This window comes from Branchiostoma floridae, chromosome 7, assembly GCF_000003815.2.
Source record: "Branchiostoma floridae strain S238N-H82 chromosome 7, Bfl_VNyyK, whole genome shotgun sequence".
NCBI lineage: Eukaryota > Metazoa > Chordata > Leptocardii > Amphioxiformes > Branchiostomatidae > Branchiostoma > Branchiostoma floridae.
Window position 1 is genome coordinate 10,962,609 of NC_049985.1, and position 25,800 is coordinate 10,988,408.

The following is a 25,800-nucleotide window of genomic DNA, read 5'->3' on the forward strand; positions in this document are numbered from 1 at the left end:
TCATGTATACATCCTTGTCACTGGCCTGCTTTGTACACACGTCTCTGACTCTGGAAAACAATGAATCAAGTATAGTAACTTGTAGCCTTAGTTTGTTTTTAAAATGTGATTCTAGCCCAAAATATGAAAATATAGCACAGGAAGAAAACAACAAAACATTGTATTGATTATGAATTCAGCACTATCTTTGGTTTGAGATCCTTTCCAAGGCATGGGTGCTCTGCATTAGATACCTGAAGTCTAAAAATACACAATGTTTATTCATAAATCTATCATGATCATAGAAATCACAGGTTATGTATCATTTAGGTACAGGCACAGTTCAGAATCCACACCTAAATCTTTGTACTGATACGTGTACCTGTAACCACCGGGTATTGCATTTACGTACACAACCCTAATGCTAACAGATGCACCAGTAGATGATGGTACCTGCTGATCTGGGGCATCCTTCTCCTCTCTGTGCAGCTCCAGTTTGTGCTCAGATTCCATGTCAATCTCCTGCTGAAGCTTGTTGATCTGTCAGGTGAGAAGCAGACACACATGATTGGTACATCACTAATATGACACTAACTTAGTCTAGATATATTTCTCTCAATGAATTGCTATTGTTGTTTCTCATAATTGTAGAGACTGAAATTACACCAAGTTGTACACTACAGTCATTATGTTATTCCGTGTAGTATGCAGTCACACACACACACACACACACACACACACACACACATATTTTGTTCAGAAATCATCTTACAAGAGCAACAAACTTTAGTCCTAGTATACTGTAAGTTGTAATGTTGTACATATATACTATTAGTACACAGTCAAACATGTACACATATTTTATCCGCCAATCATGTCATGAGGTGCACTGACCATGGCATCCAGCTTCTGTCTGCGCTCCTCCTGAGGAAGTTCACTGTACAGATCTCTCCCCAGCTGGGACAGGGAACAAACAAAATACTTCATGTCATCCACACTTCCTAAACTATCCAATGTGTTGATAAAAAAAGCAACCAGGAACTTGAGCAAATACAGACCACTCAACTCAGAATAGCCAATCAGTATCAAGCTCTGTCAATTGCCAATCAGTACCAAGGAAAGGGCTGAGGACAGCCAATCAGTAATGAGGAAAGGGCTGAGGATGGCCAATCAGTACCAAGGAAGGACTGAGGACAGCCAATCAGTAATGAGGAAAGGGCTGAGGATGGCCAATCAGTACCAAGGAAAGGACTAATGACAGCCAATCAGCAATGAGGAGAGGGCCAAGGATGGCCAATCAGTACCAAGGAAAGGACTAACGACAGCCAATCAGCAATGAGGAGAGGGCCGAGGATGGCCAATCAGCACCAAGGATGATATCCTGTTACAACCTACATACTGGCCTGCACCTGTCTATTTTATGAAGAACCCCACTATGTAGGAATACCACTGGTACTGGTAGGTCCTGCAGTCTTTTGGATGAGATATTTATCTTTAGCTACTGGTCTTTTGTCCCTTGTGTCACAACTCCAATAAATTAAAGTTGTTTTTTTGCCCAAAATCATGCCCAAAGGCTAATTGCATGAACATTCTCAAGAGGAAACAAAAGAACACTACTGTTTAATCAAGAGCCCACTAAACTTCTCACAAAAGAGTAGGAGAGGAAAACAAGACTGCACCTCTTTAGCCGCGGTGACGATCAGCGTGTCCACGTCCACGTTGGCAAAGTCGCAGCCCTCCTTCTGTGTCTGCAGGATTTTCTCGCGCAGCGTGCGGCTGCTGTGCATGATGCTGTCACTGTCACTGCTGTCCGCCGCCTCCGACAGCTGGGTCTCGCGGAACATCTCTCCTGACAGGTAGCGGCGCGCCATGGTGGGGGAGCCGGCCGGGGAGTGGCTGGGGGTTGCACGGGGAGAGGAGCCTGGGAGAATGCAGAGGAAATGTGGTGCTGTTACTCACCACTGAAGTGAGACCTAATAAAGTTTTTTCAACCTCTACACATTACTCTTCCCAGCCCTGATGTCAATGCTACTGTAGGGGCTGCAAAGACTTTGGAAGGATGTGTAGGATACTAATTTACCTGGTATTGACAAACTTGTATTCTGTTGCCATCAGTTATCACAATACTACAACATAGAGTAATATTTAGACATACATACAGACTTTGACATTACTTTAAAACATAACAGCATTATGGAAAACAAGAAATATTTCTATTTAAAAAAAACGTTGAAATTTCAAATTTTGAACCCTTCTCACCCGGTGAGGCGTGATGTGCAGTGCTAGCGTTAGGCACCAGCTGAGGAGCACTGCCCACAGTGTGCAGGGTGGTCGGCTTCCTGGCATGGAGGGGAGATGTACGCTGTCTGGGCTGTCTGCAACATGGACACACCGCATGGTTGGTTTTCTCATTTTCTATACTGCCTCAGTCTACAGAATTTTTGTTCTCAGTGTACGGCCAGTGAGGCTTTGGGACTGGTGAGGTGTCTGTTTGTTATGTTTGTTTGTGTTTATTTGAAAACACTGTCAGTAGAGTGGGAAGAAGTGAGTACAAAGATGGTGTCAATGCAAAGGTCAGAACTGCAAGACCTATCAGACATTCCAGGCCACTGGGTCAATGGAAGAGGCTACTTTTTCATGAGGAGGTAATAATTGTTTTTGGTCTGTCTGTTTGTCAGTGTTTTCAAAGTTATATATAGTCCATGAATTTGTGCTTATCACTCTTACAGTAGAGTGACAAGAAATGATGGCTAGACACATGTAATATTAATCAAATTCTTATTTGCATCAATAGGTTGAATGACAATATAAGATGACATACTGTAAGGTATGACATCTTTGAACTCTTCTTATAGATAAAGCTTTCAATGCTTCCAAACTAAGGGACAGAAAACCTTTACTTTATCAACTAGGTAAGACTGACTACTCACTTTGCAATCATGCTCCTTAGGAGAAGCGCCCTATACAAAATGTGATAAATCATAAATATACAAAAAAAGTAATATGAAAACAGCTTAGGCATAAAGAATGAATAACAGAAAATACAAATATTGAACATAGCTTTGATATTTAAAAATCAGACAAAAATCTAGAAATAATCTTTATAGATAAAGCTAAATTAGTAAGTAACTACTAGTATTGGTCCAAATCAAATCAACTTGGTAGGAGAAATGACTTACTTGGAGCAGTTGGCCACAGCTTGGCACTTTTCAATACACTTCTTATGGCAGATATAGGAACATAGTCTACATTGGGCAGCAACTTTGGTCCAAACCTGAAAAAAAGCAATGGAAAGTCAAAACAAGTTAACTAATATCATTAATATGAAGGTGGATTAATCATTGTTGCATAAAACACAGCCAATCAGTGATGAGAAAAGCTTTGAGGATGGCCAATCAGTACCAAGGAAACAACTGAAGACAGCCAGTCAGTAATTAGGAAATGGCCTAGGATGGCCAATCAGTACCAAGGAAAGGACCAATCAGTATCAATGAATGGGGTGCAGATGGCCAATCTGTACCAGGGAAAGGGCTGAAGATGGCCAATTAGTACCGAGGAGGGACCAATCAGTACCAATGAAAGGGCTGTGGATGGCCAATCAGTACCAAGGCAAGGACCAATCAGTACCAATGAAAGGGCTTTGGATGACCAATCAGTACCAATGAAAGGGCTGTGGATGACCAATCAGTACCAAGGAAAGGGCTGTGGATGACCAATCAGTACCAAGGAAAGGGCTGAGGATGGCCAATCAGTACCAAGGAAAAGGCTGCAGATGGCCAATCAGCACTGCAAAAAAGGGCTGAGAACGGCACCTACCTTTTTCATGCAGTAGTCACATCTTGTGTCCCTAGATGTAAATTGTTTCTCTTCAAACTCATGTTTCACAGTCTGGATGCTGCTGCAACAGATACACAAATGTTCAGAAATAAAGAAAATTTCTATCCTCCCACAACCAAGTAGTAAACTAGTACCCAGCCATGCAAACTATCCTAACCATGTTAGGTACAACCTTAAACCTTCCGTACTAGCCCCAAAAAGGTCATCTGATTTGTCATCACGAGGTCATGAAGTCAGCAACTTCCATATCATTTTTGCATCATTTTTGCATCATTATCATAATGAGTCCTACTTTTTACAATTATTGACAGAAGATTTACAATTTTCCTTTTGATGACAAATCAGAGGCCTGTACAATAACTATCAGAGGCAAGTGGACACCTAGGTAACAGACTGCTGATGTTAGAGTTAGCCAGGGTTAGGGCAACATAATCTCCAAGCAGACGCGTGACTTGAAGGCCGAGGTTTGGAACATTCCATTTTGGAGGGGCTCTCCTCCCAGGTCGGACACTATTCATCAATGTGCTTGTCCTTTGAAGTAGATCTTTTACCTCATTAGTCCTGCGTTCAAGGAAAATAACACATTGATTAATAGTCTAAAATATTTAAAGAATTAAGAGCACTTTGGCAGCCACTGGGCAACCATGCTGTGTTGATGTCACTGACTGCATGAACCGAATACAACCTTGCACAACCTTAGTCCTTAATTCTTGTATATTGTTTTTTCCAAAGGTAGCAGGGGTGCAGTCATTTGACTCCTACCTCCTACGGCACCTGCCTGGAGACCATGGCCACACAAATTTCATATCACAGAGTCAGACATCATTTCCTTGACAATTTTTTGCACAGTCATGAAGGAATTGTCTCTCCAGCATGTCATTCATTAAGATGAAATTTGTGTGGCAAATATATGAAGATACATTATTGTCCAAGCCACACATGCAGCTGTTAGTGCAGCCCCACACCCCAATGGTTGGTTGGTTAGTGACTTTGTTTGCTCTGAATGCCAGAAGCTAGCCCTACCCTCGCGATGCAGACGGCAGTTTTGATTCCGGAGTCTGGCAGACGCTACAAGCAAATGGTAGCAAGGAAGGTCAGCCAAATTAGCAATGTCGGGCACACATGACGTTCTACTGCATCAAGCCCCAGTACAAGCCAGGTGCTCATATATTCACACAGAACCAGATTGAGTACTTACATAGAAGTGAGAATGCAAGGTAGTCTGTGAAAATGTGCGTAGTCTTAGATGCAAGTTAGGTAAAATTAAATTTTTTTCTAAGTAAACAGTAACTATAAAAAGAAGTCACATTCATGCATAAAATTTGATATGCACAATCTGTGATTTTTTTACCCCCTCTGAATGTACATTTTTCAACTCTGACTAGTAACAGTACTACAATACTATACGAACCATTGGTTACCCTACTAATTTATGTACAAAGTATGTGTAAGTATAAGGTTTCACAAGCTATTTATAAGTAAGAGTGCTCAACAGCATATTTTGACAGCATCCTAAGGTTCCATATGGGACAGCCACAATGGCTGTGTTTTGCAGTCATCACATTGATATTAGGTCTAACAATCTTTTAATGTATCCTGTGCATACAGTACGATGAAACTGAAAGAATATAGTATCTGCCAGCCATCTCACCTGACCCCTGACCCCAGCCCTGCTATCCCCAGTGCGGAGGCAGACTTGCGCCGGATGGCCTGGGTCCTGCGGGAGCCGGGTTTCTTGTTGTCTGTGTGCTGTTCCCCCTCGGCGTGACACTGGATGTTGGGTGTGTGGTGGAAACGCAGCGTGACGTCCCCTCCGCACAGACGAGCGTTAAAGCCAGGGTGGGTCGCCAAGCCGGAGCGACCAAGGTGGCGACTGTAAAAAAGGTCCCAACATTACGTCATCTATGTGGTGTCCAGCTGTTAGGGACCAAGCTTCAGGACCACATGAACAAGACAGTTTGAATCCTGGATATTTAATGTCATTGCAAAGGACTGCATTCTTATATTTACTCTACTACATCTGTCTAACACCATTCCATCTAAAACAATTTTTGTTTAAAGAACAATGATGCAGAACTAGTACAGATGGAGACAATACTTCCAACTGCAATGTGACACTAAAAAAACGCAGTTCAGATTGAACTTCATTGCTTTTGGCTTGACACAGGACAATTTCAAATATCACATGATGTGCACCAACAGATTACAGTAAAATCCAATCAATAAACATTGATTACTGTTTACTAAAATACATGAATTCATTTCATTTTAAAAGCTTAACACTGGTTAAGATGAAAGGGAGACAATGTGTGAAATAAAATATTACAAACTAGAGTTCGGCGACCTCATACCTCCATGAAAATTTAGAGGTTTCGTAAATTTCATGCAATTGACTAAGACATTAACATAATTTATGCATGGTGTTGTTCATCATTGAACAACGTACACATGTCACAATTATGAAATTCCCATTATTAATCATAAAGCGGTTTTGCAATTTTTACATAAATTATGCAAATAAGTTCCTCATTACCATATTTGGTATCTGCTTATCTTACACCTATCATAATTAACATATGTTACATTTATTGAAGTCCAGTTATTGAAAACAATGGAATTATACAATTTCCTCATCAATTATGCCAATCAAGTCCTCATTTGCATAACATGTATATCATTATGAACATCTTTGCCTAAGGTACCCGCATGCCTAATATGATGCCAATCCGTCAATCCTTTCTGCAGTTATCCTCTTTGCAATGTCTTGACAAAAACGCCCCTGCAGTTCCCAAATTAAATGTTAGGGGGCTGAAACTTGCCCCACTTTGTCATGACACTGAAGGCTATCTACCACCCAAATTTCAAAAAGACCATATCACGTCCAAGACAAGAGATACATAGAAAAATCTGATATGATTGAATGTTGTCATTAATTATGCAAATGTACTCCTATTTTGCATAATTAGTATTTCATTTTGTACAACATTGTCTGAGGTACCTACATACCAAAAATCATGAAAAACCGTTGTTCCCTTCTTGAGTTATCCTCTTCAGAAGTTTTTGACAAAAATGCCCCTGCTATCCTAAAACTAGACGCTAGGAGGCCCAAACTTATGTCATTTCTTCCTGAGCACAAGAGCTATCTAACACTCAAAAATCATGACCATAGCATGTTCAGAACACCGAGATAGCAAAACCGGAAGTTGCGCTGCAGTACCAAGGGAAGCCGCTGGGGGCCCAAAATCTAATCATTTCCAGCTTTCGTCACACACTACCAACACACCAAGTATGAAACCAATCCACCCGACCGTTCATGAGTTATTTTGTTTACACACAGACACACACACACACACAGACAAACACAGGGTAAACTAGAGTTCGGCGACCTCATACCTCCATGAAAATTTAGAGCTTTCGTAAATTTCATGCAATTGACTAACACATTAACATAATTTATGAATGGTATTGTTCATCATTGACTAACATACACATGTCACAATTATAAAATTCCCATTATTAATCATAAAGCGTTTTTGCAATTTTTACATAAATTATGCAAATAAGTTCCTCATTACCATATTTGGTATCTGCTTATATTCCACCTATCATAGTTAACATGTATTACATTTATTGAAGTCCAGTTATTGAAAACAATGGAATTATACAATTTCCTCATTAATTATGCAAATTAAGTCCTCATTTGCATAAAATGTATATCATTATGAACATCTTTGCTTTTAAGGTACCCGCATGCCTAATATGATGCCAATCCATCAATCCTTTCTGCAGTTATCCTCTTTAGAATGTCTTGACAAAAACGCCCCTGCAGTTCCAAAATTAAATGATAGGGGGCTGAAACCTGCCCCACTTTCACGTCATGACACTGCAAGCTATCTACCAGCCAAATGTCAAGACCATATCACATCCAGGACAAGAGATACATTGAAAAAACTGCCATGATATAATGTCCTCATTAATTATGCAAATGTACTCCTATTTTGCATAATTAGTATTCAATCTTGTACAACATTGTCTAAGGTACCTACATACCAAAAATCATGAAAATCCGTTGTTCCCTTCTTGAGTTATCCTCGTCAGAAGTTTTTGACAAAAATGCCCCTGCTATCCCCAAACTAGACGCTAGGGGGCCCAAACTTACGTAATTTTTTCCCGAGCACAAGAGCTATCTAATACTTAAAAATTTTGACCATTGCATGTTCAGAACACCGAGATAGCAAAACCGGAAGTTGCGCTGCAGTACCATCGTGGTCCATCGTGGTCCATCAAGAGGTTCTCAAGTTATGATGACCACAAATATGCGGACACACAGACACACAAACACACACACACACAGACACACTCAAAACTATACCTCCATTTTTTCATGGAGGTAAATATAACCTCCATGACATTTCATGGAGGTAACAAGACTTAGTGTTCCATGTACAGTGAGAGGTCTGACCTGGCAGCAGCCCTGATCTCAGGTGGCTCCAGCAGGTAACAGTTCTGGTACTCCCCAGACAGGTTAGTCAGGCACTGCAGCGCCACATCCATCAGGGAGATGCTCACCTAAAAAAATAACACCAACATTACACATTCATTAAACAAACCCTTTGCCTACAAGTACTAAGTACACATTTATGCACCAGGGCTCCAAATTCAGCAGCTATACGGATCCAGCAGCTTGAAGGATCCAGCAGCTAGACATTAGTACATAATGTAATTGGCAATGACCTACATAAACGTGTACATAGTGTAATATAGGTGTGTGCAGAATACATACACTGTTAGGTGATTATGTAGTCTACATATAGGTTTAATATTTAGAATTTTTCGTTTTAGTTGGTAATGTCTTATTGGTTGTGCAGTAGAAGACGCTGAATTGCACACCCCATTTGCCAACGTATTTCGAGCTATTCTCCAGGTGGTGCAACAATGCGAAGTTATCTAGCTGGACCACATCGATTTGGGACTTTGTGATTCCTACAATCAACAGAAGTGTGCGGTAATCCATTGTGCAATTAACTGGCTTCTGATGTTCCTAAAAGATTGTGTAGTATGACTCACATGTCCGATGAGTTCTTCTTTGTCTCCCTTCTCCACTCCTTTAGCCCAGATGCAGAAGTTCAAGTACTTGTCTTTATCCTCGATGTCGAATATAAATGTCTCATCCCAGGAGAGTTCCTGGGACAAACGGTAATAAGAATGTTCCCATCATGAAATATTCTCATGTATTCATCATATGGACAATGTATTAGAATTATGCATGGTACTTTTAGTGAAGCATTTTGCCAGGCTCTGAAGATCTCAACAGTGCAAGGCTTTACCAGGATATACCACTTAGGAATGGTGTGAAGGAGGGAATCTATTACTATTACTAGGTGAGTCACATTTTGTTTTACAATTATCGAGGGTTCTGTTCGGATAGAGGTGGATGTGTACAGATGAGGCAGTTTTAGAGCCTTGTCTGCAGTTAGTTCTGTCACAGCCAGCTGGAAAACTTAAAAATTGAATTTAAGACCTACAAGCTAAAGGAGTGTAACTATTAGCATGTCCCAACTTGTTAGGTGTCAAAAATTGTAATAAATTTTACAAAAGAACCAAACCAGGACATACTTGAGAAGCAGTAACAGGGCTGGTAGCCCTGGTCTCAATCTTGGTGGCGTCCTCCTCAGCCTGGGCAGGGTGCGAGGCCCCAGCAGCATCCACGTCCCCTCCCGCAAACACTCCATGAAGAGGATCGGTCAGGGCCATGTCGTGTACCGGCTCACTCCCGTCAGAGTGCGACCTTCCCCGCGGAGTTCCAAGGGCCTACAAAATGGAGGTAAAAACGTTCATCTGTAGTTATAGAAAAGATACCTTCAATATGATCCCTGTATTTATCATGTGATCTCTGATTAGTTTGAGTGAGTTATTCTAAGTACTAGTTAGAATTATGCCTGGTTGGTATCAGTTTATATCAGTAACTGTTGTAAGACTTCAGCTGGAGGAGCCAGCCATGTGTAAGAACATCATTCTTTTTGATGGCACCTCACAGATCAGTAAACTTTTAATATCAGTGATGAAATTAAAAATAGGCAATCATTACTACATGAATTAAAGCTTTAGCAGCTGTTAGCATACCTGATTGTAAGCCAAATCTTACACCAAATGAGCAGTTAAACAGATTTGGATACCTCTCGTGTGACCATGATGGCAGGAATGTTTGCACCATGAGAAGCGTCAGTTGCTTTGCTCGCATCGTCCGCAGCAGCTTTCACACCAGGCTCCCTATTGGGTGATGAGGTGGGCGACTGCTGACTACCGCCCAACCCAAGCTTGCGACTCAGCAGTGGCGAAATGTTCGCCTTGGTTTTGGACGGAGACGACTTCTGCTGTGCTGTTCTACTGGAAATGCCCCTCCCCTCCACAGCAGGGTTTTTGATGCTGATGTTGATGTACTCTTCATTTTCTGAGTCGGAGTCGGGGAAGTTGTCATGGTCGATGTCGAGTGCATCCATGCCCTTCAGGCTGACTGTGTCCTCCTCATATGTCTGATGGGGACCTTGCAGAGTTTCCGAGGTGACGTTGTGAGAAAGGTGACGCTCGATACGCAATACCATTCTGAAAATAGGAGAAAGTGTAATGCATTGTAGTGTCAAACACCCTTCAAGTAGCATGTCAGAACAGTGACAAATGCTGAGAGCTCAACACTCTTTTTCCTTGTGCAGAAGCATAACAATGTGCAGAGTACACTTGAGGAAAAATGCTGACTAAGAGTACCATACTGAGGAAATTTGCATGTGTTATTTACTACATTACGTAGTACAAGAATGACTCTGACAAATACTTTTCCTAAGTTTGAAAAATCAAGATAACCAGTGATACCAGACTAAGTGCGTTTACAGCAACAGAAAATCTAGCCATTAAATATACAAGACTCCTTACTTGTCCCCTGCTTGGCGGATAAGTTTAGCTGCATGACTGACATTCATGACTCTAACTCCTCCCACTGTCAGCAGGATGTCACCCTGAAATAGGAGAGAAATAGTGGGTGTTTATTATAATACAATCTTTTTCTGTTACTTCAAAGTCAAGAAAACAATATGCAGAATTGAGCTGGTAAAAAGCTCTTCCAAGAAAGTTAGGAACTTGCTGTGAGTCCTATCTAGAACATTAAGAAATGAGACATTGCAATGATTACACGAGGAGAAATATATGTCTGACTTGTTTTGGCTATCACAAATTGATGAACATGTAATTATCTCTTTATATTCAATTCATCCCTGGTATATTACCTTAAAGTCTTCATAAATTCAACGCTCTAGTTTAAATAATGATTTGTCTACTTACTGAAAACAATACCTTTTGGACAGGTTTCTGTGATCCGAAAATAGTTTCATCAGGTTGGTAGAATATAGGATGAAGGAGAATTCTTTGTACACAACCAGTGGGTACTTACATAGCTTACGTTTCGATGTCTCTCAGACACCTTCGTCAGAGCTTCTAACTGGAGTTCTGCTTCTCACCGCTATATGTAGCCGATGTAGGTGGCGCTTTTGCGGTGAGAAAACAATCCCAAACGTGGCTACGTGGTTTCTGTGAGTTTCTATTTGACATGACATATACAATCATAGAAGAAAGTTGACGGTACCTTTTGGATGTCCACCCTGCTGGCAGGAGTGTTGGGGTCGATCCTGTCCACCACCACCTGCTGGTACATGGACCCTTCTATGGGCTCCTGAACAATGCAAGGGGAGGAACAAAGTTACAATTACTACAACCTGCTAGTACATGGACCCTTCTATGGGCTCCTGAACAATGCAAGGGGAGGAACAAAGGTACAGTTACTACAACCTGCTGGTACATGGACCCTTCTATGGGCTCCTGAACAATACAAGGGGAGGAACAAAGTTACAGTTACTACAACCTGCTGGTACATGGACCCTTCTATGGGCTCCTGAACAATGCAAGGGGAGGAACAAAGTTACAATTACTACAACCTGCTGGTACATGGACCCTTCTATGGGCTCCTGAACAATGCAAGGGGAGGAACAAAGGTACAGTTACTACAACCTGCTGGTACATGGACCCTTCTATGGGCTCCTGAACAATGTAAGGGGAGAAACAAAGTTACGGACAACAGATTTATAATCACCACAAATTTTTATCCACATTCTAAATTGTAGACATCAGTCATGAATTAAGGAAATTGTAAAAGTTCCTTTTTTTTCTATCCAATACAAATGGAAGGCAACATGGTACATCTCATAGGGAACATAGAACTTAGAAGCTACAGTACTGAAACATTTGAACATCACCAAAAAAGGAAACACTATTTTGATAATACTAGTTACAGGTAGCAAAAACAGAAAAGCGACAAAAAAGAAGGTGGTCCAATGTTTGACAAGAACCAAGCATGTTTAAGAACCCACCCAACATATCAAAAAGAATCAGGGATCCTTTCCGGTGTGAGCGGATCAAACCTTATAGTCTGGTCTTCGGACTGACATCTTGAAAAGGTAATCATAGTAACCTGTCATGTCAATCCTTCAACAAATGTGGTAAGTCTCAATGAATGATAGATAAAGATGACAAACTGGGCTGGTACTCACATCTCTGAAGGCGATCCCCAGAGTTTTGGACTCCCCCTTTGCCAGCTCCACATCCTGGGCAAACCAGAAGGACCGTTTCTTCCCTGTCCACTGGTTCCAGGTGGACTCATCTGTGGGGGAAGTGCAGGAGAACAGGTCAGACACATTGGCAAAGTCAGTTGGAAAATGGTGCCAAATCTTATAATGCTACGCAACGAAATCACCTAGCCAACATTTTGGTAACCTGTAAGCTGCCTTCATCATAGCATAACGGACTTTGCTAAATACTGTTTGCCACTTGTTGGCATTGCAACAAGAATGCCATCCAAAGATGTAGCCATGTGGCAAGGACTATAGTAGAGTTTATCAATGCACTGCCATCATCTAAGAGCAGCTATATAACATCAAACATAGGGTCACAAAAAGATGTCAACTCTACAATCAACGTCGAAAGCTGTGACATTTGTTGTACACTTGTCACAGGACCAAAATACGGGGCTTTCTTGAGGTACAGTAATCCTTCAGGTGTGTATCTATCTTTAAGTTGTAGATACTTTTTGGCAGTTAATTTTGTCCCAGTGTGCTTGAAAATGCTATGATATAAATTTGACAATCTACAAGGAACGTGATGGCAGCCTTACCTATACAGAGCGTGCAGTACACCACGCAGTCTGGGAACACCCGTGGGAGACGGCTACACTCCACGATGGTGACCTCCAGCTGACCCACCGTGACCTTGTTGTCATGGAGATAGACGTCGTCGGGAGCATTCAGCTGCTCCTGATAGTCGAAGAACGGTTTGAAGCGCAGCTTGTAGTACGGCAGGGTGTGCTTCTTACGGACGGAACGGCGGATCTGGAACAGAAGGGACGATTTTTCTTTTCTTTTCTTAGCACACAACAGGCCAGGTGAAGAAATTAGAAACAAGTACAGAAATGAAACACAAGATGATCGAATCTGGGCAACAGACTGAGCAATAATGAACCAAAAATCTTCTTGCTGATTTTTCCTGAAATAGAATTATCTTGACAGCTCTTAATCAAATTAAATGAATACATTTGTGAATTACAATAAAACTCAACACACCTGGACCAAGGACTTACCTACATGTATCTTGTACCACATTACCCTGATTATGAACATCTTGAAGTTCAATATCAAGAAAGAAAACAACAAACCAACCATCCAGGCAACTTACCCACCAGGCCACCAACCATTAATAACCAATCATTATAAACAAGGTAGCATTTAGTACTTTTTTAATTACATGACTCAGTCATCACAACAGAAGGTACTTTTCACAGCCAAAGGTAGTGACCTAGAACCTATGACAGGATCAACAGGAATGTTCACCTTGTGAGAAAACATTGTCTACAACTGTCTACATTTATGTTGTGTACCCAACAATGCCTAAGGAATGCAAAACACACAAAACTGCAGTCCAGCCAATGGCACAACCATTCCCCTGTTGACGTACATTTGTATTGGTTATGGACTTAGAAGCGAGACAAAGTCATTTGTATCTGTTAAGGTTTCTTATGAGTGCTTTTGGCTGTGATCCCATATGCATCCTGGCCCTGGATTCTTCCTTTAAGTTAGTAACTTTTAAGGCTGTAAACTTGATACTACCTGAGGCATGTAACACGATAGACTGTCCTGGCAGAGGGTTATGCGTTGATTTAACAAAAATTACTGATAGACGTCATTCTCATCTCTACACTTCCGTATTTTAGCAACCAGAATTCTTATGTTGTGGTGATGACACTGTGACAGGGTGAAGGATGTTGCTCAAGACAGACTTACTTGTACTAGAGAAGTGCTCAGATTGAAAGGAAAGATCATTCATAAGGTGTGTGCTTGTCTTCTTAGAAACCTTCCTTTTTTTAAGGTCAATATATGTCTCTAGACATGTTCCTAGAAAATGGATGAAATATTTGTTTCAGAATAAAATGTCACATACTAGTAGTCAGGGACAAATTAAATGGAAAACAGGCCCTGGGACACTCATTACGAAGGCTTTATCATTGCAACCACTTTCTGACATTGTCTGACAAGGGATTGTAATAAGTCCACAAATAATTGCTATGTTAAGGATATCTGTTTTTCCATGGTCATTGTATATACAATCACTATGATAAAATGGCTACCGGTATAAGACAGTTATGCCAAACCAGTTACTCAAGCAACTTGATATGATTTTGGTAATGGTCAGACATTTCACGTAGAATCCACTACAATAACCTTTCCTCAGTCACTATAAGCTTCATTGACAAAAAAAATATTGTAATGTTTATCATAGTTATGCCTTCAGTTTAAACAAATGCCTGTCAGTTTCCATTAACATTTACTGTTATATCAATTTCTCCAGAACCAGTCAATCTAATGAGTATAAAACTTTCAGTATTCGATAATATCTGACAACTGGAGTAATTTGCATTGATTTTCTTTGCACCATTGTACAGACCGTGACTCCTTGAACCATGTATTTATTATTCAGCACACATTAGGCAGGCTGTGCTCAGCAGTTTATATGAAGCTTGAGGATTTTGGTCAAGGTAGGTGTAAGTCTCAGTTCTCACATTTTTTTAAAGAAAAATAAATCTCTACAAGTACAACTTACAGTACTATACATAAGAGCAATGTTTATCTATATTCTAACAAACTCTCAAGCCAAATGTGTCTGACTTAAAAGGAACTAACATGATCACAGACATCTAATTCAGCATGAATGTAAAGCTAGATGTATTACTATTAGGCCAAGACTGTTAACAGAAGACAGCCAGCTTTCTTCAAGAGTCTCAGTGAATGAATTCAATATGAGTACATGTCAAGCCCATGGTACTTCATTATTTTTCCAGAAAAGATGTCCGCTAAGCTTCAGAAGGTGCTAGTGTTGCTGTTGATGCTCCTGCAGGATTTGCAGCTAACAGGAGCATCTTGCAGCTGTTCAGCATCTACCTGCCACTGCGACAGCCAGAGACTTGCCAGCATACCACAGGACCTTCCAGTGTCTATCACATACTTACGTTTGGAATTTGATAATATTACAGCCTTACGCACTACAGACTTTCCAAGGTACAGAAACTTACACAGCTTATACCTACCAAGAAACCATCTGACTACAATCCACAGCAGGGCATTTTACTGCCTGATTAACTTAACAACCTTAGATCTTCGCTGGAACCGTTTGACATGTCTCGGGGCTGAAACATTTATTGGGCTTGGTAGCCTGGAGATACTTAACCTTGACTACAATGATATCAGTACCATTGAAGAAGAGACCTTCAGTCCAACTCCTCAGCTTGTTGTGTTACTTCTAGGGTCGAACAAGCTGACATCGATCCCACAGGGCAGTTTTAGAGGTCTCACCCAGCTTCAGATGATAGACTTGTTCTCAAACAAAATATCTGAGATTCAGCTGGGCACATTCTCAGATCTACCTCGGCTACAACACCTGTACTTGTACCAAAACCGGATAACGGACATTCAACCAGGCACGTTCTCAAATATGACTCAGCTCCAGATTCTGTCCTTGTTCTTCAACAACATGACTGTTGTTCGGTCAGGCACACTCTCAAACCTACCTCGGCTCAAAGAGCTGGACCTGGACTTTAACCAGATTGCAGAAATTCAGCCAGGTGCGTTCTCCAACCTGCCACAGCTGCAGCACCTGGGACTGGGACACAACAGAATGGAGTTCCTTCCCTGGACAGTCTGCTACCAACTGTACTCGAGATCTAGATCAGTCCGTGTGACTCTTGACAACAACCCCTGGAATTGTGACTGTAGGATGGTTTCCTCCAAAGTGGAGATGACCAAGTATTGTCCCTCAGAGACAATAGACCAGATTACATGTGCAGGACCAGCCAAGTTGTACAGACAAAAGCTGCAAGATGTTGCACCTACTGATCTGAACTGTTTAGAACTGACTAATGCTGCAGCAGACAAACATAGCTTGCCATGCCACTTTACCTATATGCTGATGTTTTGTGCTTTTGCTGTAGAATTAATAGCTAATTGACATAACCCTTAAGTGTCAAGTTTGATGAGAAGATAACAAAACCCTCAGTCAAGTCCAGAATTGGACCTTACTTTTTGCACATGTAGCATCATCAACACAATACATGATGCAGGCATACCGCATCGGCTACATGTAAGAAAAATCTAGATGTTCAGATGTACACAGTGGAATGTCCCAGCCAGTTGTCAGAATATCTACATCTATAAAAGGCTTATTCTTTATTTCAGATGACTAATTCAGCCTTGCTAGTATAATTCTTCATCATGGCCAGCATTGTGTATGGAAAAAAAGTACTGGACAGTTAATACAATTAAATGTTTTAAGTAACAATTTTTGTAATTGCATTTTTCTTGATTCCATAAGTGTTAGTCAGTTGCTTCAATAACATTAATGTAATCATTTATTTATTGTGCACATAATCTGTGTCATGTCCGCCACACACTCAACTGACCTTCAAATCTCAGAACTGCCATATTTTTGTACAGCGACCTAGATACCAGTTTTCAGTGATCAATTACATTTATCACAAGAAGAATTATACTAATTCATAGAACATGTAAAAATACTAATGTATAAAACAGTCAAATGTTTTGACAATGCCTTGTACCAGTTTGTACCATAACCCAGCATTCTTCACATGCATGCATGTGAAACCAAACCTGTGTCACTGTTGTTGTTGTATAAACATAAGGAAACTACTAGTACTGTAACACCTTTAGAACAGGTGTAACAAGAAAAGGATGTCATAAATATATTACAACTAAAAACAAGCCCACATGGTTTCAACATTTTTGTTCACGCAATACTAATGCAAAACAATTGACTAAATATATTCAATTTGAAAACCACTCTTCTAACCACTGCTTAAAATACAAACATTAAAACTCTTGAAAGAAAACAAACAGCTGTTACTTATTCTGGCATGGTCAGTGTGTTACTTAATTACTATGTTGTCTTTAGTTGCTAATTACGGAGTGGACAATACTAGTAAATGACCAGGTGTACCAGATCCCCCCCCCCACACACACAAACACCTTTGGCGAGACAGACACAATAGGTTGTCAGGTGACATTCTTTGTCCTGACACGCCCCAGTACACCTGAAGCAGCAGTCACAGAAGGCGGGCGGCATCACACGACGGGAGGGGAAACAGTACGTATCATCTCTATTTTTTTTCATCAGATCTTGTTTCAACAAGATATGATAAGTCACCTGGACTGACTTGGAATCTGTGGATCCTTGTGACTGTGTATATAGTTGGCAGACAATAGAAATTATGTAGAAATATCATGTAATGGTAATGGTTAGCACAATTGTTTGTACTACAAAAATCTAACACTAGTCATCTTTAGAACCATCATGGGCAAATTTGACATGTTCAGAAGGAGGTGTTGAAGTTGAAATGTGATCATGTTGTATCGTGTAACACTCAGTACATGCTATAAGGTGAGAATGGGGGGCAACAACATTAAATTTTATTATGTGACAGTTGAAAAGGACCCATCTTGTGTACAATATACTGAAGCTGGGGAGGGGGGCAGGTCAGAGCTTTGGCAGGGGAAAATCACTTAGTTTTGAGCAGAATACCTAAGTTCAAATGACCATTTAGCCTTCTCACAATGTATGATGCAAAATGCAGATAAAACTTTCCAGTTACTGGTCTAAGACCACTTTAAAAATGTATTTAGCCACCAGCAATCTGTTGCAATCTGTGAGCACGTCTGCCTTAATCAAAGATAATGACAAATTGTCACAATTTCTATCTCTTAACATCACGTTGATGGCATACATTTACTGCAAGCCATGTAAAATTGTCTACACAAAACTGTCAAAATTTAACTATACAAACAAGAGGTCCACTTACTATAAATAGGTACTACATGTAATTTTAGAAGGGTTCTGTTTTCTACAGACAATGTCCCATTCACACACCAGTCTACAACAGACAACAAACACTTGGCTGGTACAATTGTACATGAAAGACAGCAGACAGCTACACAATTTTGATAAACCTCACAGTGATTCTTGAATTGGAACTGTAAAAGGTTTAACAGAGAAGTTTTTCCTAGATGAATCCCGTTTCTTAATTTCACATGACATTACATGTAAATGTAACATGTACCTTTTGTTCAAATGGTCAGAGCAGAATACCTAGAGTCAAACATACTTTCTCTACAAAAAGTACAATGCATGTAGTTCTTTCTCTCATATTTTCTGGAACTGTTAGCCTACTAGCAGAATACATGTTTTCAAAATAACGGATTAAAGCTAACACACTAATGTCTCCAAAGATTTTCAACGTTATGTTCTAAACTCTCTTTCTGGACAATATATAAATATACAATCAAATCTGACAAACCTCTATTTCAACAGGCTAGTGTGACGACTTTTTGTGGTTCCTTCATTTAGTTTTCCCATTGACACAAGCACTAAGAATTCTGTCTGTAGTATAGTGATCACCTGCATAGACCAGATTCCATTTTGTCCCCTAAGTAATCTTATAGGGCAGTTTTGACTGTTTAAATGCACATTATTTCATTATTTAGCATTTTTAACACTCACTACTTGTCTTTCAGCAGTGATGGCTGCCAGACAACATGTCCCCATGGTGCACTTGAGTCTACTACTGCTGTTCATCTGTGCCACCACCAGCGCAGACAACTGCACCTGTACTTCACAATACTTCTGCAACTGCAACAGCAAAAACCTGACGGGCGTCCCCCAGTCCCTCAACTCCTTTGTCACCATACTCGGCCTCGGTAACAACCGCATCACCACCCTTGAAAGCGATGACTTGAACAGGTATACCCAGCTGGAGCACCTGTACCTGTACGGCAACCGCATGACCACCATTTCTACCGGGGCCTTTAGAAACTTGGAGAAACTGCACGAACTTGAGCTTGAGAATAATGAACTTGATGTTCTGAGAGCAGGAGTGTTTCAAGGACTTGGCAGCTTGCATACATTAGAGTTGAACATCAACAAGCTAAGGACAATAGAAGCAGGTGTGTTTAACTCTCTGGGCTCTCTAGTTGTTCTATATTTACACTACAATGAACTGGAGGTCCTGACACCAGAGATGTTTGATGGGCTGGGCAATCTAAACCAGCTCCATCTGTACAACAACCTCATCACAACTGTGCATCCCAACACGTTCTCTCACATGACCAAACTGCAGTACCTCTACCTCTTCTACAACAAGATTCACACCTTCGACCTCAGCAGTGTTTCTGGCCTGACCAACCTCCGACGGATCTCCCTCTACAACAACAACCTGACATCTGTTCCACAGGGAGATACAACACCGAACTTACCCGGCATAACGCACTTTAACATGCTCACAAACAACATTGCAGAAATTTCTGCTGACTTCTTTTCTGGGATGGACAATCTGCAATACTTGAGGCTTTCATATAACAAGATCAGCAATATCCATGAGGATGCTTTCAACACCCTTCACAACTTAAGAGAGCTCTACTTGAATGGGAACAGTCTAAGATCACTAGATGGACAGATATTTTCTGGGCTCATAAATCTTCGTTCTCTCTCCCTTGAGCAGAATGAAATAGAATACATCTCGCCTGACGCCTTTACTGGAATGACGGCGCTTGTCAATCTGAAGCTAGAAGATAACAAGTTGAAGATTTTTCCCGTTGAACCAATGTCAGGGCTACGAGTGTCCAACTTGTACTTGCAAAGAAACCTCCTCTCAAGCCTGTCGAACATGGCCTACCGTCTGCTGGACCGGACGTCAAGGGTGATTATTCACCAGAACCCCTGGAAATGTGACTGTCGGATGATAGACTTTCGCAGACTCATGATAGGCCGATCCTTTGAGGACCAGATCGTCTGTGACAGCCCTGACGAGCTGCGTGGAACGTGGCTAAAAGATGTACCACTTTCCAACCTTACCTGTGACATCCCTTTGATTGCTTGGTTTGAAAGAACAACCAGAAATCGTCTAGTAGAAGGCAACACCTTACATCTATTTTGTGAAGTCTGGGGGTTCCAGAACCCAGAAATAACTCTGCGACTACCAAATGGCAAACATGTATCCTCAACACAGGAGCAAACGGGAAGAGTACAAGTCCAGTCCAATGGTACAATCACAATACAGGACATTACACAGAAAGATTCTGGGACATATGTCTGCATCGCCAACGGCATAGGAGGGGACACAGAGAAATCGCTGTACATCCCTGAAATAATACCCAACCCCTCTGCACTAGTTTCACCCAGCGGAGTCCACATGAGTAAGCTAGCTGGGGGGATCCTTGGAGCTATTGCTGTGGCGGCAGTTGTTGCCCTTGCAGTGGGTGTAGTCTGGTACAAGAGGAGGGGCACCCAGACAGATGAACAGGTATTGGTAGACAATGCACAGGTAAATGAGACACCTGAAGCTGCAGGTGAAACAGCAGTGAATGTGGATGGCCAAACAGAAAACACTACCACTGAGAGTCGTGCATGACAAGACTGTTCAAACATTGTTCACTGTGACAGGAACATTGTGATTGCTTCGAATTTTGAAAAGAACCTCTCTCACAACATGTAAAGTACATTTCCATCAAGACCATATTTTGTACATATCATTATCAGGATATTAGATTATACAAGTTTTGCTGTAACCAAGGAGCTTTCATTTCAAAAGAGCAGTAATCAAGTGCAAATTTAGTGCACGGATGTAACCTAATTAGCAGGGAGACAATTAAACTGACCATTGCTATGCAAGCAAATTTTAGCTTTTATATATACATATCGAATGGGAAAAATACATCTCCAAAATGTGTATGATATGTGTAATATAATTTCATGTGCCTGACAGTGTATGTTATGCTAAAAGGAAATTATACTATTTGACTTATACAGAATACTGGTACCTTCCAAGATGTAGGTAGACTATATGGTAAGTTTTATTGTCCATATAAAATGTTTATGTACAGGACATCTATATTCAACCAGATAGGTGTACATTTATGGAAGTAATGGTTGGAAGCTGGTTCTATAACCTTGTTGGCAGCCTGTGAAGTCTACAACTTGCAGTCTTTTGTTCTAATGCTGTTATATCTTTTTTAATTTCATTGTATCATGCCTAGTTTTTAACAGATGAAATATTATATACATGTGTGCTGCTGGTATGAGTAACAGTGTTTTACTGATGAACTTTTTTGCAGATTATATCATATATCTACTGTCTTTCCATGTAGACAGAGAGCAGAGTAAAATTTTAAGTTAGTAAAACCCAGGATCTTCAACATAGCCAAAGTCATGACAGAAATAGAAGACTTGTATGTATACTTTATAACCAAGAAGTTATGATATGAATGTACAAATTTCATTATAGCCAATTAGACCTGCTTTTCTTCAGCTATATCATATACGGTATACATTTTGTACTTGGAATTGTTGCAGTGTTTACCTTACTAAAATGTGTAATATCATATAATCAAAGAGCAGATATCTTTATCAATAAAGGAAGTCCAACATACCTGGTTGATAATGATGGAGGTTAATTGGGGGAAGACTCGGCTACCAAACTGGGACTGGGCATCAAATTCCAGCTCTGGTTCCTAGAAAAAAAGGACATTTCATCATGAACTACTATGATTAGGAAACAAATTACTACGATTGGGAAATTATTAACAATAATCAAATTACCTCACTTGTCTCATGTAAAAGCATATACTTAGTAACTTCTTAGCAGCTTTAATTAAAGACTTCCCTGGATGGGGCATAAGGTTAGAGGTCCCCTGTTTGATGAGATCAGAGCCACACCTCAAGTACAAGTATGCACTTACAAGAGTAGGGATCAATCTGAACTTAGGAAGCTTGTACCTACTGTACAACTTGAGGATGTTTACTAGTTATCAAAAACAAACAAACAATCAACAAAAGCACAAAGTGTACATTACAGTTACCTCATAGAAAGAGAAGGACCAATGGGAGAAGGGCTCTCTGCTGAACTGCAGTCGGACACGACCTTTCAGCTTAGTGACCTTGACAGACAGGTAAGCTGTCCTCCCAAACACAAGGTCAACATCAACAGCCAAGCGGAACCCACCCTTGTAGTCAACGTCAAGGGAAATGTCTATGGTCTGGTGGGAAACAAAAATGTTAAAAGCAATCATGAAAAGAACCAATCAACAGCCTTGCCGTACATGCATTTTGTACCCATGACAATTGCTGTGCAATAACATTCTTATCTATCAAAAAGCTCAATTCTGGTGCCAGAAAGAGGAGGATGAGAAGGAATCACCTGTTGTCAAGGAACTCCTAGTCTATGATTAAGAGAAAAGAGGCAATTACAATGTACCAAAGAGAAGGGAGGACACACTGGCTCTGGAAGGATTCAATTTGCAGCTGCCACTCATTTTTGATAGAAAACGATTGTACAGAACCTGTGTGTTACACAATGATAATTATACTTATACTGACAGTTTGTGATAGTGATAGATTGGAAACAGCAGGAAAATATACTTGACAGGCTTGTTGTACATAAATCTATTATCTAAGCTTTCTTTTTCACATTTTTCACTTTTTGTGCATAGAGTAGTCCTTACCTCAGGCATGCCATCCTTAGACTGCTTAACATCCATGATGGTGGCCTTCTCAATGATGGGGAAGGTAGTGCCAAAGGAGTAGTCTCTCAGCTGCACACAACAAAAGCAGAGTTAAGATTATAACGGAAAAAAAACTGTGGGCTTGGTTAATCATCCACGACTTTGCTCAATGCAAGGCCATTGACCACTCCTGGGAACTGATCTACCCTCACTGTAGCAGCATATCTTCTCCCTGTCAGGAACATCAAGCTTTGGCAAGTTTGACTCAACTGTTTGACTCAATAGACAAAGAAAGGGTTACGTGGATGCTCTGGAAATTCCCTACCGCATCTAACGTCCTATCCGAGGAACGAACCTGAGGAAAGTTGTGCTAAGTGCCTTTCCCAAGGGCACAAGATTGGTGACATGGCAGGTTTTGAACCCGGGGTCTCTTGGGGCTGAGCCCAACGTGCTGTTGATTATGCCACGCTATCTTACATGTTGTGACATGTCTTATTCCTTCTCACCCTGATTCTCTCCATCACCCTCCCTGCCGTCTTGCTCTGCACCAGCTCAGCGAACTCCACACTCAGTTTCTTGTTGACCCAGCGGCGGATCCTGCCAGTGTCCTTCAGCTCGCGGAACAAGAAGGCCAGGATCAGGTTGATCCACTTGCACGACTCCGACGACTTCTTACTCGTCTGGTCCGTCAGGTCGTGCAGAAGGTTGTCAAGGTTCTGTGCACACACAAAAATGTGACTGTGAGATCAGTGTGAATCTACGGAGAAAAAGCATGTTGGCACTAAGGCTATGTTTGTTCAATTGTAGTTAGAAAAGAATATGATGGAAAAAATGACTTTGCAGGGTCTTAAAGTAGTTATTGAAAGGGTTATAATGTTCATGTATTGTATTGTATTGCAGGGTTGTAGCCAGCCAGAAATCATTTTCCGTCCCCTCGATTTTGAATGGCTTTGGCGCAGGGTGGTCCGCGGACATGCTCCCAAGGAAAATTATGAAATCTAGACCCTATGAAATGCTATTTCCTGCATTTTGAAGGTTAAATTTTGCTCACACTCACAGAGGACTGAATGGACAGAAGTTTTTTTTCCATCCCAAGTTACAAAATTTTGTCAAAGGACGGAAGGACGCGTGCTGGCTACAACTCTGTTGTACTGTAAATAAAAGCTTTTCTCTTTATAAGGCTTTAACATAAGTTATATTTGGCTGCTTCTTGTCTTTTCTGTCTCTTAGTTTGGATTTTTAAAAAAAGCTCCAAAGAATGACCCCAAAATTCCCAATTGGGTTGGAACTCTAAAAAAACTATTAAGTTGCCCTATAGAGAACTCAATGTAATGTGTTTAAAAAAAATGCATAACATAAGTCCCTTTGAGTTTGACATTATGATTTACCTCGTGCAGCCTGGCTTTCTCGTACTGTTCGTTCTTGGGTTTCTTTGCTAAAGGCTGCCTCTTCAGGTACCAGTAGGCCAGCAGTCCCTGTACCATCAGCAGGACCATGGCTCCCAGTACCATGGACATGATGACCACTGTCAGCATCATGGTGGAATATCTTATCCAACCACTGCACTGATACAAGCAGACATTATAATGCATGTAACCATTTTCATCACAAAGCAGCACTACTTTTAACAGGTAACAATACAAGCTTCTTAATTGTGAGGTTGAGGGTTAGAATTTCAGTCTTTTGATGGGTTTACATATTCTTTTATGCAAATAGAATTATTCATTTTGACAACACGTATAAATTTTCTTATTTGAGAATCTTAAGAATAAACTTAAGGGCCTAACACTCAGATTATGCAAAATTATGATGGATGGCCTCTGTCCTTACCTATCCATCAACTTATCACATCGGCACAATGCACAAATATCGTCCAAATTATGAAGATTTACGTAACTAAAATGAATGAAGTAAAAAAAATTATGCCCCCCTCCCTCCGTCGTTCGATCAAAATTTCAGTCGTCACTACTGCCTATTAAAGACGGAACCTACCGTATAGATTTTCAATTCAACATCTAAATAGTGCAACGAGGTATGTTGTCTGGTTCTACTTTGAGCTGTACTGTCAAAATCTTGCTAATTCTCAGCATTCAAAATTATTCGTCTGCAAAATAAAAATTTTCACCGCCATCTTGGAAGACACCATCTAACCGAGAGACGAAGGGGGGTTCTGAAAAATTCTTTACTTCCGGATTGGATCGTACGTCACTTCCGTTTTTTGGCAGGAATGGAAAGATATTCTGCGTTACCGAAGCAAAAATTGCGACAAAAGTCTCTTTGCCTCATGGTTTACTGGTTATCACTGCATGAAACAAGAGCTGGAGGGCAGTGCCATCTCCGAGAAAACAATGGTTTGGGTAATTTGATACACTGAACGAGTTTTCAGCCGAAAGAATCCAGCAGTCATTTGTTGCCCCCCTCCCCATCCAACTCTCTGGATATAAACAACAACATTCAATATGAACTTGCGAGCGATTTTTCAGGACTTCAATCCAAGGTAAGAAATTTCTTAATCATCAGTTTGAGCTGGAATTATGTGGAATAATGTGAAATGAAGTGATATGATGTTTGTTTGAGCCAAGAGGTGCCTTTAGGCCATGGCGATGGCTTTAAAGTTTTAGGCCAGGTTATGTTTTCAGTGCCATTTATCTGTGTGTTTGTGTGTGTCTGTGAGCAATGACATGAGGATCAATGTACGGCGACTTACAGTACGGATCATGTTTGTTAGATGGACGGGGATGATCGGGATCAGGAAAATGAAGGTCAAGTTGGGTAATGTGCCCCCTAGCGGCTTTTATGGTACTGCAGTTCGGATTCAAAACATGCCGTGGTC

General features: G+C 40.8%; 3 protein-coding genes across 3 annotated transcripts in view; 2 read left to right on the top strand and 1 right to left on the bottom strand.

The window, feature by feature from the left end:
• Positions 1-17: 17 nt before the first annotated feature.
• Positions 18-25,125, bottom strand: LOC118420008 (PDZ domain-containing protein 8-like). Its single transcript, XM_035826712.1, has 23 exons — positions 24,960-25,125; positions 24,356-24,527; positions 23,474-23,683; positions 22,968-23,057; positions 22,326-22,502; positions 21,897-21,977; positions 13,031-13,244; positions 12,411-12,520; positions 11,450-11,536; positions 10,744-10,826; positions 9,993-10,419; positions 9,433-9,627; positions 8,884-9,000; positions 8,279-8,385; positions 5,468-5,689; positions 3,796-3,877; positions 3,159-3,253; positions 2,910-2,939; positions 2,239-2,354; positions 1,659-1,900; positions 874-936; positions 433-519; positions 18-50 (listed from the first exon to the last, which is right to left on the bottom strand). Exons 2-23 carry the CDS (start codon positions 24,503-24,505, stop codon positions 18-20), a joined length of 3,018 nt encoding a protein of 1,005 aa, XP_035682605.1. The 5' UTR covers positions 24,506-24,527; positions 24,960-25,125.
• Positions 15,109-16,703, top strand: LOC118419069 (leucine-rich repeat-containing protein 15-like). The gene has a single exon (XM_035825339.1). It carries the CDS (start codon positions 15,214-15,216, stop codon positions 16,408-16,410), a length of 1,197 nt encoding a protein of 398 aa, XP_035681232.1. The 5' UTR covers positions 15,109-15,213; the 3' UTR covers positions 16,411-16,703.
• A 51-nt stretch (positions 25,126-25,176) lies between the features above and the next one.
• Positions 25,177-25,800, top strand: part of LOC118419071 (transmembrane protein 185A-like) — a gene marked incomplete in the record, with an annotated part of 8,658 nt that continues 8,034 nt past the window's right edge. The window contains 1 exon segment of the mRNA XM_035825342.1: positions 25,177-25,464. Within this exon segment, the coding sequence (XP_035681235.1) occupies positions 25,427-25,464 (38 nt within the window).